This window comes from Oncorhynchus kisutch, linkage group LG29, assembly GCF_002021735.2.
Source record: "Oncorhynchus kisutch isolate 150728-3 linkage group LG29, Okis_V2, whole genome shotgun sequence".
In the NCBI taxonomy this organism is placed as follows: domain Eukaryota; kingdom Metazoa; phylum Chordata; class Actinopteri; order Salmoniformes; family Salmonidae; genus Oncorhynchus; species Oncorhynchus kisutch.
The window spans coordinates 40332842-40349724 of record NC_034202.2 but is presented as its reverse complement, the minus strand read 5'-3'; the positions used below and the strand labels follow the sequence as shown (position 1 = coordinate 40349724).

At 50.4% G+C, this 16883-nt stretch overlaps 1 protein-coding gene across 1 annotated transcript in view; it reads right to left on the bottom strand.

Moving 5' to 3' along the window:
- LOC109873931 (FRAS1-related extracellular matrix protein 2) overlaps window positions 1-16883 on the bottom strand; it is a 271004-nt gene that overhangs the window by 87973 nt on the left and 166148 nt on the right. The window contains 4 exon segments of the mRNA XM_031809088.1: window positions 7543-7701; window positions 8289-8419; window positions 8677-8859; window positions 16278-16442. Of these exon segments, the coding sequence (XP_031664948.1) occupies window positions 7543-7701; window positions 8289-8419; window positions 8677-8859; window positions 16278-16442 (638 nt within the window).

The following is a 16883-nucleotide window of genomic DNA, read 5'->3' as shown; positions in this document are numbered from 1 at the left end:
ACAACAGTGTCAGGTGGCTCAGCAGAAAGCAGTGTTTTAATGACTTACTTACTACACAACAGTGTCAGGTGGCTCAGCAGAAAGCAGTGTTTTAATGACTTACTTACTACACAACAATGTCAGGTGGCTCAGCAGAAAGCAGTGTTTTAATGACTTACTTACTACACAACAATGTCAGGTGGCTCAGCAGAAAGCAGTGTTTTAATGACTTACTTACTACACAACAGTGTCAGGTGGCTCAGCAGAAAGCAGTGTTTTAATGACTTACTTACTACACAACAATGTCAGGTGGCTCAGCAGAAAGCAGTGTTTTAATGACTTACTTACTACACAACAGTGTCAGGTGGCTCAGCAGAAAGCAGTGTTTTAATGACTTACTTACTACACAACAATGTCAGGTGGCTCAGCATAAAGCAGTGTTTTAATGACTTACTTACTACACAACAATGTCAGGTGGCTCAGCAGAAAGCAGTGTTTTAATGACTTACTTACTACACAACAGTGTCAGGTGGCTCAGCAGAAAGCAGTGTTTTAATGACTTACTTACTACACAACAATGTCAGGTGGCTCAGCAGAAAGCAGTGTTTTAATGACTTACTTACTACACAACAATGTCAGGTGGCTCAGCAGAAAGCAGTGTTTTAATGACTTACTTACTACACAACAGTGTCAGGTGGCTCAGCAGAAAGCAGTGTTTTAATGACTTACTTACTACACAACAGTGTCAGGTGGCTCAGCAGAAAGCAGTGTTTTAATGACTTACTTACTACACAACAATGTCAGGTGGCTCAGCAGAAAGCAGTGTTTTAATGACTTACTTACTACACAACAGTGTCAGGTGGCTCAGCAGAAAGCAGTGTTTTAATGACTTACTTACTACACAACAGTGTCAGGTGGCTCAGCAGAAAGCAGTGTTTTAATGACTTACTTACTACACAACAATGTCAGGTGGCTCAGCAGAAAGCAGTGTTTTAATGACTTACTTACTACACAACAGTGTCAGGTGGCTCAGCAGAAAGCAGTGTTTTAATGACTTACTTACTACACAACAGTGTCAGGTGGCTCAGCAGAAAGCAGTGTTTTAATGACTTACTTACTACACAACAATGTCAGGTGGCTCAGCAGAAAGCAGTGTTTTAATGACTTACTTACTACACAACAATGTCAGGTGGCTCAGCAGAAAGCAGTGTTTTAATGACTTACTTACTACACAACAGTGTCAGGTGGCTCAGCAGAAAGCAGTGTTTTAATGACTTACTTACTACACAACAATGTCAGGTGGCTCAGCAGAAAGCAGTGTTTTAATGACTTACTTACTACACAACAGTGTCAGGTGGCTCAGCAGAAAGCAGTGTTTTAATGACTTACTTACTACACAACAGTGTCAGGTGGCTCAGCAGAAAGCAGTGTTTTAATGACTTACTTACTACACAACAATGTCAGGTGGCTCAGCAGAAAGCAGTGTTTTAATGACTTACTTACTACACAACAATGTCAGGTGGCTCAGCAGAAAGCAGTGTTTTAATGACTTACTTACTACACAACAGTGTCAGGTGGCTCAGCAGAAAGCAGTGTTTTAATGACTTACTTACTACACAACAATGTCAGGTGGCTCAGCAGAAAGCAGTGTTTTAATGACTTACTTACTACACAACAGTGTCAGGTGGCTCAGCAGAAAGCAGTGTTTTAAAACGCTTTTGGGTCATTCAGGAGTAAATGAAAGCTTTCTAATCGAAGCTAAAGAGTGACAAGGCCACTCGGTTTTCTGAGTTTTTTGGGAAAATGAGGAGAAGATAGAAAACATTCGCAGCACAACACACCTTAATAATCAACTGAATGTTAAGCTGCAGGGAAGGGGACACACATAGTGTGTGTGATACTAGAACAGTAGCCCGGGCTTTTCTCCAGGGAGAACTTGTCCACTTCCCCAATCTTCTGGTGCAAACGCAGGGAGACAACCATGTTGATTTCACCCAGAAGCTGATGGATAGCTTCCAGGCTCGCTTTGATGACATCACTGTTGGAGGAGAACTGCTGCTGCTCATCCAGAACCTCTTCGTGGTCACAAAATGTGACAAAGTTGTCAGAAGAAGCAAAAATATATCTTTTGATGGGTAGATGTTACATCACTGAAAAATATAGTTGATTGATCTGGAAAATGTGTCTTTGAAAATGTGTCTTTGAAGGAGCAGATGGGTGATTGTGACTCTTGTCTCTTTCTGGGGGAAAGATGGTGCCTGCTGCTGATGTTCCTGTTACCAAGAAACTGGCACCACACATCCCGACAATGTAATGGCTTCACATACATACAGCTGTGAATCAGAATGAACTTTATTCAAAACAAATAACGTACCAGGCTACACCAACGGACACCTGCACCAGTGTCTCTGAGAGTTGCTCACACACCATTTGTGCCCAACGTTCAAAGCATTGTCAAGAGATAGAAAGTGTTATTTCCCTTATTGATGCGAAGGCAAGGCCCACAGTGACTTATACATTAATATTGCATGGCCCACAGTGACTTATACAGTAATATTGCATGGCCCACAGTGAGTTATACATTAATATTGCATGGCCCACAGTGACGTATACATTAATATTGCATGGCCCACAGTGACTTATACATTAATTTTGCATGGCCCACAGTGACTTATACATTAATATTGCATGGCCCACAGTGACTTATACATTAATATTGCAAGGCCCACAGTGACTTATACATTAATATTGCATGGCCCACAGTGACTTATACATTAATATTGCAAGGCCCACAGTGACTTATACATTAATATTGCATGGCCCACAGTGACTTATACATTAATATTGCAAGGCCCACAGTGACGTATACATTAATATTGTATGGCCCACAGTGACTTATACATTAATATTGCAAGGCCCACAGTGAATTATACATTAATATTGCATGGCCCACAGTGACTTATACATTAATATTGCAAGGCCCACAGTGACTTATACATTCATATTGCATGGCCCACAGTGACTTATACATTAATATTGCAAGGCCCACAGTGACTTATACAGTAATATTGCATGGCCCACAGTGACTTATACAGTAATATTGCATGGCCCACAGTGACTTATACAGTAATATTGCATGGCCCACAGTGACTTATACATTAATATTGCAAGGCCCACAGTGACTTATACAGTAATATTGCATGGCCCACAGTGACTTATACATTAATATTGCATGGCCCACAGTGACTTATACATTAATATTGCAAGGCCCACAGTGACTTATACATTAATATTGCATGGCCCACAGTGACTTATACATTAATATTGCAAGGCCCACAGTGACTTATACATTAATATTGCATGGCCCACAGTGACTTATACATTAATATTGCAAGGCCCACAGTGACTTATACATTAATATTGCATGGCCCACAGTGACTTATACATTAATATTGCAAGGCCCACAGTGACTTATACAGTAATATTGCATGGCCCACAGTGACTTATACATTAATATTGCATGGCCCACAGTGACTTATACATTAATATTGCAAGGCCCACAGTGACTTATACATTAATATTGCATGGCCCACAGTGACTTATACATTAATATTGCAAGGCCCACAGTGACTTATACATTAATATTGCATGGCCCACAGTGACTTATACATTAATATTGCATGGCCCACAGTGACTTATACATTAATATTGCATGGCCCACAGTGACTTATACATTAATATTGCATGGCCCACAGTGACTTATACATTAATATTGCATGGCCCACGGTGAGTTATACATTAATATTGCATGGCCCACAGTGAGTTATACATTAATATTGCATGGCCCACAGTGACTTATACATTAATATTGCATGGCCCACAGTGACTTATACATTAATATTGCATGGCCCACAGTGACTTATATATTAATATTGCATGGCCCACAGTGACTTATACAGTAATATTGCATGGCCCACAGTGACTTATACAGTAATATTGCATGGCCCACAGTGACTTATACATTAATATTGCAAGGCCCACAGTGACTTATACAGTAATATTGCATGGCCCACAGTGACTTATACATTAATATTGCATGGCCCACAGTGACTTATACATTAATATTGCAAGGCCCACAGTGACTTATACATTAATATTGCATGGCCCACAGTGACTTATACATTAATATTGCAAGGCCCACAGTGACTTATACATTAATATTGCATGGCCCACAGTGACTTATACATTAATAGTGCATGGCCCACAGTGACTTATACATTAATATTGCATGGCCCACAGTTTACTGATTTAATAATTCAATGGTGCACTTTTTGAATAGACAACTAACATTACAATTTTAAATCCAAACAACTCAGATGCTTTTAAAAGGGTCTTAGATTCATTGTTTCTGACCTGCGCTGGTGAGATACATGACCTTTCTTCCTCTCTCCACCTCTTGGACTCCAGGGGCATGACTTTTCAGTCTCTCTCTCTCTCTCTCTCTCTCTCTCTCTCTCTGATCATGCCTAGAATAATGCCTTGTAACTTTATGGAGCTTTATGCTTTGTATAAACGTATCATTCATTTTTATAATGTAAATAAATATCTGCCTTTGATATAGACCCTCTCAGACCCATTTGGTGCTAGTCGACGTCAACTCGTTGCCTAATGCTTGCTTGCATATTTGTATTATCTTTGAGGAGTCAAGTAAACATTTCAATAGGTTAATTGATTAATAGGTTAATTGATTAATAGGTTAATTGATTAATAGGTTAATTGCATAGTTTTTATTATGAGTCGCATGTGAGGTAAAAATAATATACAGTACAATCAACAAAACAAAATATAAACGGAACATGGAACAATTTCAAAGATTTTACTGAGTTACAGTTCGTATGAGGAAATGAGTCAATTGAAATAACTTCATTAGGCCCTAATCTATGGATTCCACATGACTGGGAATACATTCATTAGGCCCTAATCTATGGATTCCACATGACTGGGAACACAGATATTTTATATATATATATATATATATATTAATTTTTTATTTCACCTTTATTTAACCAGGTAAGCTAGTTGAGAACAAGTTCTCATTTGCAACTGCGACCTGGCCATATGCATCTGTTGGTCACAGATACCTTTAAAAAACAAAGTAGGGGCGTGGATCAGAAGACCAGTCAGTATCTGGTGTGACCACCATTTGCCTCATGCAGCGTGACACATCACCGACGCATATAATTGATGAGGCTGTTGATCGTGGCCTGTGGAATGTTGTCCCACTTCTCTTCGACGGCTGTGCGAAGTTGTTGGATATCGTCGGGAACTGGAACACAGTGTCGCACACGTCAATCCCAGAGCATCCCAAACATGCTCAATGGGTGGCATGTATGGTGAGTATGCAGGCCATTGAAGAACTGGGACATTTACAGCTTCCAGGAATTGTATACAGACCATTGCGACATCGGGTCGTGCATTATCATGCTGAAACATGAGGTGATGGCGGCGAATTAATAGCACAACAATGGGCGTCGCAAAATTGCAATCAGTAAAATAAAATGACGTTCATTGTTCCTTCGCTTCTGCCTGCACATACTGTACCATAATCCCCACCACCACCACGGGGCACCTGCTCGCCCACACGATGCCATCAGCCCAGTACAATTGAAACTGGGATTCATTTGTGAAGAGCACACTTCTTCTCTGGCGTGTCAGTGACCATCGAAGGTGAGCATTTGCCCACGGATGTCAGTTACGACGCTGAACTGCAGTCTGGTCAAGACCCTGGTGAGGACAACGAGCACAAAGATGAGCTTCCCTAAGACAATTTCTGACAGTTTGTGCAGAAATTCTTTGGTTTTGCAAACCTACAGCTTCATCAACGATCCCGTAGATGAGTAAGCCGGATGTGGAGTTCCTGCGCTGGCGTCATTAGGTCTGTGGTTGTGAGGCCGGTTGGATATACTGCCACATTCTCTGAATTGACGTTGGAGGCATCTTATGGCAGAGAAATTAACATTCAATTCTCTGGCAACAGCTCTGGTGGACATTCCTGCAGTCAGCACGCCAATTGCATTCTCCTTCAAAACTTGAGACATCCGTGGCATTGTGTTGTGTGACAAAACTGAACATTTTAGATTGGCCATTTATTGTTCCCCAGCACAAGGTGCACCTGTGTAATCATCATGCCATTAAATCAGCTTCGTGATATGCCACACCTGTAATGTGGACGGATTATCTTGGCAAAGGAAAAATGGGGATGTAAACACATTTGTGCATAAAATTCAATTCCATGTATTGTTCCCCAGCACAAGATGCACCTGTGTAATCATTTGTGCATAAAATTCAAGAGAAATAAGCTTTTGTGCGTATGGAACATTCCTGGAATCTTTATTTCAGCTCAAACATGGGAGCAACACTTTACATGTTGCGTTTATGTAATATGGCGCCGATAGACATGGCTGCCTTGTTTCAGTCTCCAATACAAGTATTTCACTACACCCGCAATAACATCTGCTACAAATGTGTAGCAGACTACCCTGTCAGATGTGTTCCCTGACACAGTCAGACTACCCTGTCAGATGTGTTCCCTGACACAGTCAGACTACCCTGTCAGATGTGTTCCCTGACAGTCAGACTACCCTGTCAGATGTGTTCCCTGACCCAGTCAGACTACCCTGTCAGATGTGTTCCCTGACACAGTCAGACTACCCTGTCAGATGTGTTCCCTGACAGTCAGACTACCCTGTCAGATGTGTTCCCTGACAGTCAGACTACCCTGTCAGATGTGTTCCCTGACAGTCAGACTACCCTTTCAGATGTGTTCCCTGACAGTCAGACTACCCTGTCAGATGTGTTCCCTGACACAGTCAGACTACCCTGTCAGATGTGTTCCCTGACCCAGTCAGACTACCCTTTCAGATGTGTTCCCTGACAGTCAGACTACCCTGTCAGATGTGTTCCCTGACACAGTCAGACTACCCTTTCAGATGTGTTCCCTGACACAGTCACACTACCCTGTCAGATGTGTTCCCTGACACAGTCAGACTACCCTTTCAGATGTGTTCCCTGACAGTCAGACTACCCTGTCAGATGTGTTCCCTGACACAGTCAGACTACCCTGTCAGATGTGTTCCTTGACACAGTCAGACTACCCTGTCAGATGTGTTCCCTGTGTGTTCTGTCTGCTCGTGGAGGTAATGGGAAAACACGCTGAATTTCAGGGACATAGACTGAATTGTGGGGAAAGAGACTGACACAGACAGACTTACGGTTGCAGACTGACTTTTGGGGACATAGACTGACTATTGGGGACATAGACTGACTATTGGGGACATAGACCGACTATTGGGGACATAGACTGACTATTGGGGACATAGACCGACTATTGGGGACATAGACTGACTATTGGGGACATAGACTGACTATTGGGGACATAGACCGACTATTGGGGACATAGACTGACTATTGGGGACATAGACTGACTATTGGGGACATAGACCGACTATTGGGGACATAGACTGACTATTGGGTACATAGACTGAGTATTGGGGACTGACTTACGGTGACACAGACAATGGGGTAGCCAGCAGGAGGGTGGAGGTCCTGCGCTGTCTTGCTGACGTCGTCATATTGCAGCAGAGACACCACTTGAGGCGGGGAGGGGAAGGTGACGTCGGCCATACCGTTGGTCTCCTCAATGTACACGACGGCCTTAGTCATCTGACACAACACACAGGGGGGTTTGCATGAGTTATATGAGTTAGATTGACTTTTATATGAAGTTCACTTTGATTGACTTAATTTGTAAGAGTTAGATTGACTTAGTTTGTAAGAGTTAGATTGACTTAGTTTGTAAGAGTTAGAGTGACTTAGTTTGTAAGAGTTAGATTGACTTAGTTTGTAAGAGTTAGAGTGACTTAGTTTGTAAGAGTTAGATTGACTTAGTTTGTAAGAGTTAGATTGACTTAGTTTGTAAGAGTTAGAGTGACTTAGTTTGCAATAGTTAGATTGACTTAGTTTGTAGGAGTTAGATTGACTTAGTTTGTAAGAGTAGATTGACTTAGCTTGTAAGAGTTAGAGCGACTTAGTTTGTAAGAGTTAGATTGACTTAGTTTGTAAGAGTTAGAGTGACTTAGTTTGTAAGAGTTAGAGTGACTTAGTTTGTACTACCATGTGTTAAACTGCTCACCCAACTGCCCTGTTGAACCAAAGCCATTAGATCTCAACTGCAACAAAAATATTGATTGGTTGGTGTGCAGTGAGAGTGTTTCAGGTGTGTTTGGTTGATTCTGACAGCTCCTCCTCACCTGCGTTTCGACCACCATGTTGTCGTCAGGTTTCAGGTGAACGGTGAAGGCTTCTGTCATCTCTCTGATTCTGTCATGCAACACCTGCACCTCTACAACGTGCTCCGTCTGCCCATGCTTAAACGTAACATCTGCAAACACACACAAACACACACACACACACACGCACATGCACGCACACACGCACACGCGCACACACACAGACACGCACACACAGACACACACACACACGCACGCGCACACACGCACACGCACACACACACAGACACAGACACACACACACACACACACATTACAGTCTGTAGTTCTTTTTGATCTTTTACATTCCAACTCTTTCTATGCCATTTCTGTTTTTCCCCGGCTGGAACTACAGGATCTCAGTCCTTACCCTCTGAGACAGGATGGTAGTCCTCTCCTGAGGTAGCTGACCCGTCCTTGGTGTAAACTCGGACCACTGACAACTTGGAGGTGTCGCCCAATCGCAGCACTGGAATCTTCACCGAGGAAACAGAGCCTGCCTCCTTGGGCTCACTCACACTGAACTCGGTCTCTCCAAACTTGATAATAGACTCTGGAGAGGAGTCAGAGGGAGGTTGGGGGGGGTCAGAAGTTTTAGGAGGGAGAGAGAAAGAGAGGGGCGTGAGGCAATGTGTACGTGTATAGCCCTAGTTACTTCAGTGAATCATTATGACAGTAAAACACTGAACGTAACAACGTGATAATGAGTCATTATGTAAAATTACTATCATTATTTCCCAACACGAGATAGAAGTAATGATAATGCAGGAGATTACACGGAATTATAAATACAACTAAATTCATATACAAACCATGTGTTCGTTGCAACGAGAGCTGTTGAATAATTATCCTTGAAGTGAAAGGAAGTTTCTAACTTCACCCTATTTTTCCACGTTCCTTCCTCCTTTCTTCTCTCCCATCTACCCTCCCATCTACCCTCCCATCTACCCTCCCTTCCTCCCTCCCATCTACCCTCCCATCCACCCTCCCATCCTCCCTCCCATCTACCCTCCCATCTACCCTCCTTTCCTCCCTCCCATCTACCCTCCCATCTACCCTCCCATTAACCCTCCCTTCGTCCCTCCCATCGTCCCTCCCATCCACCCTCCCTTCCTCCCTCCCATCTACCCTCCCAACTACCCTCCCATCTACCCTCCATTCCTCCCTCCCATCTACCCTCCCATCTACTCTCCCATCCTCCCTCCCATCTACCCTCCCATCTACCCTCCCATCCTTCCTCCCTCCCATCTACCCTCCCATCCTCCCTCCCATCTACCCTCCCATCTACCCTCCCTTCCTCCCTCCCATCCACCCTCCCATCCTCCCTCCCATCTACCCTCCCATCTACCCTCCCATCCACCCTCCCATCCTCCCTCCCATCTACCCTCCCATCTACCCTCCCATCCTCCTTCCCATCTACCCTCCCATCTACCCTCCATTCCTCCCTCCTATCTACCCTCCCTTCCTCCCCCCATCTACCCTCCCATCTACCCTCCCTTCCTCCCTCCCATCTACTCTCCCATCTACCCTCCCATCTACCCTCCATTCCTCCCTCCGATCTACCCTCCCATCTACCCTCCATTCCTCCCTCCCATCTACCCTCCCATCCACCCTCCCATCTACCCTCCCATCTACCCTCCCTTCCATCTACCCTCCCATCTACCCTCCCATCCACCCTCCCATCCTTCCTCCCTCCCTCCCATCTACCCTCCCTTCCTTCCTCCTTTCTTCTCTCCCATCTACCCTCCCATCTACCCTCCCATCCACCCTCCCATCCACCCTCCCATCCTCCCATCTACCCTCCCTCCCATCTACCCTCCCTTCCTCCCTCCCATCTACCCTCCCATCTACACTCCCTTCTACCCTCCCATCTACCCTCCCTTCTACCCTCCCATCTATCCTCCCATCTACCCTCCCTTCTACCCTCCCATCTATCCTCCCATCTATCCTCCCTTCTACCCTCCCATCTATCCTCCCTTCTACCCTCCCATCTATCCTCCCATCTACCCTCCCATCTACCCTCCCTCCCTCCCTCCCTCCCTCCCTCCCATCTACCCTCCCATCTACCTTCCCTCCCTCTCTCATCTACCCTCCCTCCCTCTCTCCCTCCCTCCCATCTACCATCCCATCTAGCCTCCCTCCCTCTCTCACTCCCTCCCTCCTTCTTCTCTCCCTTCTACCCTCCCTCCCTCCCATTCTCCATTTCCCTCCCTCCCATCCATACCTCCCTCCCTCCCATCCCTCTCCTCCCTCCCATTCTCCATTTCCCTCCCTCCCATCCATACCTCCCTCCCTCCCATCCCTTTCTCCCTCCCATCCCTCTCCTCCCTCCCATTATCCATTTCCCTCCCTCCCATCCATACCTCCCTCACTCCCATCCCTCCCTCCCTCCCTCCTCCCTCCCTCCCTCCCTCCCTCCCTCCCTCCCTCCCTCCCTCCCTCCCTCCCTCCCTCCCTCCTTTCTTCTCTCCCATCTACCCTCTCTCCCATCTACCCTCTCTCCCATCCACCCTCTCTCCCTCTCTCCCATCTACCCTCCCTCCCTCCCTCCCTCCCTCCCTCCCTCCCTCCCTCCCTCCCTCCCTCCCTCCCTCCCATCTACCCTCCCATCTACCTTCCCTCCCTCTCTCATCTACCCTCCCTCCCTCCCTCCCTCTCTCCCTCCCTCCCATCTACCATCCCATCTAGCCTCCCTCCCTCTCTCACTCCCTCCCTCCTTTCTTCTCTCCCTTCTACCCTCCCATCTACCCTCCCTCCCTCCAACTCTCCTTTCTTCTCTCCCATCTACCCTCCCTCCCTCCCATTCTCCATTTCCCTCCCTCCCATCCATACCTCCCTCCCTCCCATCCCTCTCCTCCCTCCCATCCATACCTCCCTCCCTCCCATCCCTTTCTCCCTCCCATCCCTCTCCTCCCTCCCATTATCCATTTCCCTCCCTCCCATCCATACCTCCCTCACTCCATCCCTCCCTCCCTCCCTCCCTCCCTCCTCCCTCCCTCCCTCCCTCCCTCCCTCCCTCCTTTCTTCTCTCCCATCTACCCTCTCTCCCATCTACCCTCTCTCCCATCCACCCTCTCTCCCTCTCTCCCATCTACCTTCCCTCCCTCTCTCATCTACCCTCCCTCCCTCCCTCCCTCTCTCCCTCCCTCCCATCTACCATCCCATCTAGCCTCCCTCCCTCTCTCACTCCCTCCCTCCTTTCTTCTCTCCCTTCTACCCTCCCATCTACCCTCCCTCCCTCCAACTCTCCTTTCTTCTCTCCCATCTACCCTCCCTCCCTCCCATTCTCCATTTCCCTCCCTCCCATCCATACCTCCCTCCTCCCATCCCTCTCCTCCCTCCATCCATACCTCCCTCCCTCCCATCCCTTTCTCCCTCCCATCCCTCTCCCTCCCTCCCATTATCCATTTCCCTCCCTCCCATCCATACCTCCCTCACTCCCATCCCTCCTCCCTCCCTCCCTCCCTCCCTCCCTCCCTCCCTCCCTCCCTCCCTCCCTCCTTTCTTCTCTCCCATCTACCCTCTCTCCCATCTACCCTCTCTCCCATCCCCCTCTCTCCCTCTCTCCCATCTACCCTCCCTCCCTCCCTCCCTCCCTCCCTCCCTCCCTCCCTCCCCCTCCCTCCCTCCCTCCCTCCCTCCCTCCCTCCTCCCTCCTTTCTTCTCTCCCATCTACCCTCTCTCCCATCTACCCTCTCTCCCATCCACCCTCTCTCCATCTACCCTCCCTCCCTCCCTCCCTCCCTCCCTCCCTCCCTCCCTCCCTCCCTCCCTCCCATCTACCCTCCCATCTACCTTCCCTCCCTCTCTCATCTACCCTCCCTCCCTCCCTCTCTCCCTCCCTCCCATCTACCATCCCATCTAGCCTCCCTCCCTCTCTCACTCCCTCCCTCCTTTCTTCTCTCCCTTCTACCTCCCATCTACCCTCCCTCCCTCCAACTCTCCTTTCTTCTCTCCCATCTACCCTCCCTCCTCCCATTCTCCATTTCCTCCCTCCCATCCATACCTCCCTCCCTCCCATCCCTCTCCTCCCTCCCATCCATACCTCCCTCCCTCCCATCCTTTCTCCCTCCCATCCCTCTCCTCCCTCCCATTATCCATTTCCCTCCCTCCCATCCATACCTCCTCACTCCCATCCCTCCCTCCCTCCCTCCCTCCCTCCCTCCCTCCCTCCCTCCCTCCCTCCCTCCCTCCCTCCCTCCCTCCCTCCTTTCTTCTCTCCCATCTACCTCTCTCCCATCTACCCTCTCTCCCATCCACCCTCTCTCCCTCTCTCCCATCTACCCTCCCTCCCTCCCTCCCTCCCTCCCTCCCTCCCTCCTTTCTTCTCTCCCATCTACCCTCTCTCCCATCTACCCTCTCTCCCATCCACCCTCTCTCCCATCTACCCTCCCTCCCTCCCTCCCTCCCTCCCTCCCTCCCATCTACCCTCCCATCTTACCTTCCCTCCCTCTCTCATCTACCCTCCCTCCCTCCCTCTCTCCCTCCCTCCCATCTACCATCCCATCTAGCCTCCCTCCCTCTCTCACTCCCTCCCTCCTTTCTTCTCTCCCTTCTACCCTCCCATCTACCCTCCCTCCCTCCAACTCTCCTTTCTTCTCTCCCATCTACCCTCCCTCCCTCCCATTCTCCATTTCCTCCCTCCCATCCATACCTCCCTCCCTCCCATCCCTCTCCTCCCTCCCATCCATACCTCCCTCCCTCCCATCCCTTTCTCCCTCCCATCCCTCTCCTCCCTCCCATTATCCATTTCCCTCCCTCCCATCCATACCTCCCTCACTCCCATCCCTCCCTCCCTCCCTCCCTCCCTCCTTTCTTCTCTCCCATCTACCCTCTCTCCCATCTACCCTCTCTCCCATCCACCCTCTCTCCCTCTCTCCCATCTACCCTCCCTCCTCCCTCCCTCCCTCCCTCCTCCCTCCCTCCCTCCCTCCCTCCCTCCCTCCCTCCCATCTACCCTCCCATCTACCTCCTCCCTCTCTCATCTACCCTCCCTCCCTCCCTCTCTCCTCCCTCCCATCTACCATCCCATCTAGCCTCCCTCCCTCTCTCACTCCCTCCCTCCTTTCTTCTCTCCCTTCTACCCTCCCATCTACCCTCCCTCCCTCCAACTCTCCTTTCTTCTCTCCCATCTACCCTCCCTCCCTCCCATTCTCCATTTCCCTCCCTCCCATCCATACCTCCCTCCCTCCCATCCCTCTCCTCCCTCCCATTCTCCATTTCCCTCCCTCCCATCCATACCTCCCTCCCTCCCATCCCTTTCTCCCTCCATCCCTCTCCTCCTCCCATTATCCATTTCCCTCCTCCATCCATACCTCCCTCACTCCCATCCTCCCATCCCTCCCTCCCTCCCTCCCTCCCTCCCTCCCTCCCTCCCTCCTCCCTCCCTCCCTCCTCCCTCCCTCCTTTCTTCTCTCCCATCTACCCTCTCTCCCATCTACCCTCTCTCCCATCCACCCTCTCTCCCTCTCTCCCCATCTACCCTCCCTCCCTCCCTCCTCCCTCCCTCCCTCCCTCCTTTCTTCTCTCCCATCTACCCTCTTCTCCCATCTACCTCTCTCCCATCCACCCTCTCTCCCATCTACCCTCCCTCCCTCCCTCCCTCCCTCCCTCCCTCCCTCCCTCCCTCCCTCCCTCCCTCCCTCCCTCCCTCCCATCTACCCTCCCATCTACCTTCCCTCCCTCTCTCATCTACCCTCCCTCCCTCCCTCTCTCCCTCCCTCCCATCTACCATCTCATCTAGCCTCCCTCCCTCTCTCACTCCCTCCCTCCTTTCTTCTCTCCCTTCTACCCTCCCATCTACCCTCCGTCCCTCCAACTCCCTTTCTTCTCGCCCATCTACCCTCCCTCCCTCCCATTCTCCATTTCCCTCCCTCCCATCCATACCTCCCTCCCTCCCCCATCCCTCTCCTCCCTCCCATCCATACCTCCCTCCCTCCCATCCCTTTCTCCCTCCCATCCCTCTCCTCCCTCCCATTATCCATTTCCCTCCCTCCCATCCATACCTCCCTCACTCCCATTCCCTCCCTCCCTCCTCCCTCCCTCCCTCCCTCCCTCCCTCCCTCCCTCCTCCTTTCTTCTCTCCCATCTACCCTCTCTCCCATCTACCCTCTCTCCCATCCACCCTCTCTCCCTCTCTCCCATCTACCCTCCCTCCCTCCCTCCCTCCCATCTACCTTCCCTCCCTCTCTCATCTACCCTCCCTCCCTCCCTCTCTCCCTCCCTCCCATCTACCATCCCATCTAGCCTCCCTCCCTCTCTCACTCCCTCCCTCCTTTCTTCTCTCCCTTCTACCCTCCCATCTACCCTCCCTCCCTCCAACTCTCCTTTCTTCTCTCCCATCTACCCTCCCTCCCTCCCATTCTCCATTTCCCTCCCTCCCATCCATACCTCCCTCCCTCCCATCCCTCTCCTCCCTCCCATCCATACCTCCCTCCCTCCCATCCCTTTCTCCCTCCCATCCCTCTCCTCCCTCCCATTATCCATTTCCCTCCCTCCCTCCCATCCATACCTCCCTCACTCCCATCCCTCCCTCCCTCCTCCCTCCCTCCCTCCCTCCCTCCCTCCCCTCCTCCCTCCCTCCTTTCTTCTCTCCCATCTACCCTCTCTCCCATCTACCCTCTCTCCCATCCACCCTCTCTCCCTCTCTCCCATCTACCCTCCCTCCCCTCCCTCCCTCCCTCCCTCCCTCCCTCCCTCCCTCCCTCCCTCCCTCCCTCCCTCCCTCCCATCTACCCTCCCATCTACCTTCCCTCCCTCTCTCATCTACCCTCCCTCCCTCTCTCCCTCCCTCCCATCTACCATCCCATCTAGCCTCCCTCCCTCTCTCACTCCCTCCCTCCTTTCTTCTCTCCCTTCTACCCTCCCATCTACCCTCCCTCCCTCCCATTCTCCATTTCCCTCCCTCCCATCCATACCTCCCTCCCTCCCATCCCTCTCCTCCCTCCCATTCTCCATTTCCCTCCCTCCCATCCATACCTCCCTCCCTCCCATCCCTTTCTCCCTCCCATCCCTCTCCTCCATCCCATTATCCATTTCCCTCCCTCCCATCCATACCTCCCTCACTCCCATCCCTCCCTCCCTCCCTCCTTTCTTCTCTCCCATCTACCCTCTCTCCCATCTACCCTGTCTCCCATCCACCCTCTCTCCCTCTCTCCCATCTACCCTCCCTCCCTCCCTCCCATCTACCCTCCCATCTACCTTCCCTCCCTCTCTCATCTACCCTCCCTCCCTCCCTCTCTCCCTCCCTCCCATCTACCATCCCATCTAGCCTCCCTCCCTCTCTCACTCCCTCCCTCCTTTTCTTCTCTCCCTTCTACCCTCCCATCTACCCTCCCTCCCTCCAACTCTCCTTTCTTCTCTCCCATCTACCCTCCCTCCTTCCCATTCTCCATTTCCCTCCCTCCCATCCATACCTCCCTCCCTCCCATCCCTCTCCTCCCTCCCATTCTCCATTTCCCTCCCTCCCATCCATACCTCCCTCCCTCCCATCCCTTTCTCCCTCCCATCCCTCTCCTCCCTCCCATTATCCATTTCCCTCCCTCCCATCCATACCTCCCTCACTCCCATCCCTCCCTCCCTTCCATCCCTCCCTCCTCCCATCCCCCCCTCCCATCCCTCATTTCCATCACTCTCTCCCTCCATCCCTCCCATCCCATCCCTCCCTCCCTTCCATCCCTCTCCTCCCTCCCATCCCCCATTTCCCTCGCTCCCTCCCTCCCATCCCTCCCTCCCTTCCATCCCTCTCCTCCCTCCCAGTCTCCATTTCCCTCCCTCCCTCCTCCCATCCCTCCCTCTCTCTCATCCCTCATTTCCCTCACTCCCTCCCTCCCTCCCTTCCATCCCTCTCCTCCCTCCCATTCTCCATTTCCGTCCCTCCCTCCCTCTTCCCATCCCTCCCTCCCTCATTTCCCTCGCTCCCTCCCTCCACCCTCCAATCCCTCCCTCCCTCCCTCCATCCCTCTCTCTTACTGTCAGCAGTATCTTTAATCAGGATGGCGGTCTCCTTCAGCTCTCCGACCGATGCCCCGAAAGGTGATTCGCTCTTGTGGTTCCCCAGGACCAGTCGAAGCTCCTCCCCCTCCTCGTGGACTGTGTCATCGACCAGCAACAACACACACTTCTGTGCCGCCTCCCCTTGGGGACAGAGACAGAGGTGTATGAGAGTTTGTGTGTGTTAGTGGTGTGTCGGGTTGGTATTTGTGTACTCTCTTGTGACAGATGCAAATGTTGAGTAGTCATATTAGTTTGTGTGTTAGGTGTGTACTGTGTGTGTGTGTGTGTGTTCGTGTGCGCGCGTTTGTGTGTGACGTCCCTCCCACTCTGTCTGCTGGGATCTCCTGTTTGGTAATCTGCTTGTTGCAGAAGGCCAGTGGCCAGAGCTGAAGAGTGTCGTCAACTGATGTGGAGCAAATGGACAGGCTTGGCCCTGCAGGCTATAAAGTGTGACCACAGCACTCCAACACTCTCTCTCTTCCCTGACTGGCAGGCTGGCTTCCACCACCTTTTGGTTGTTGGTGTGCTCTCACCATATAACACCTACTCCACTCATTCACACACTGCACAAACTACTGATCC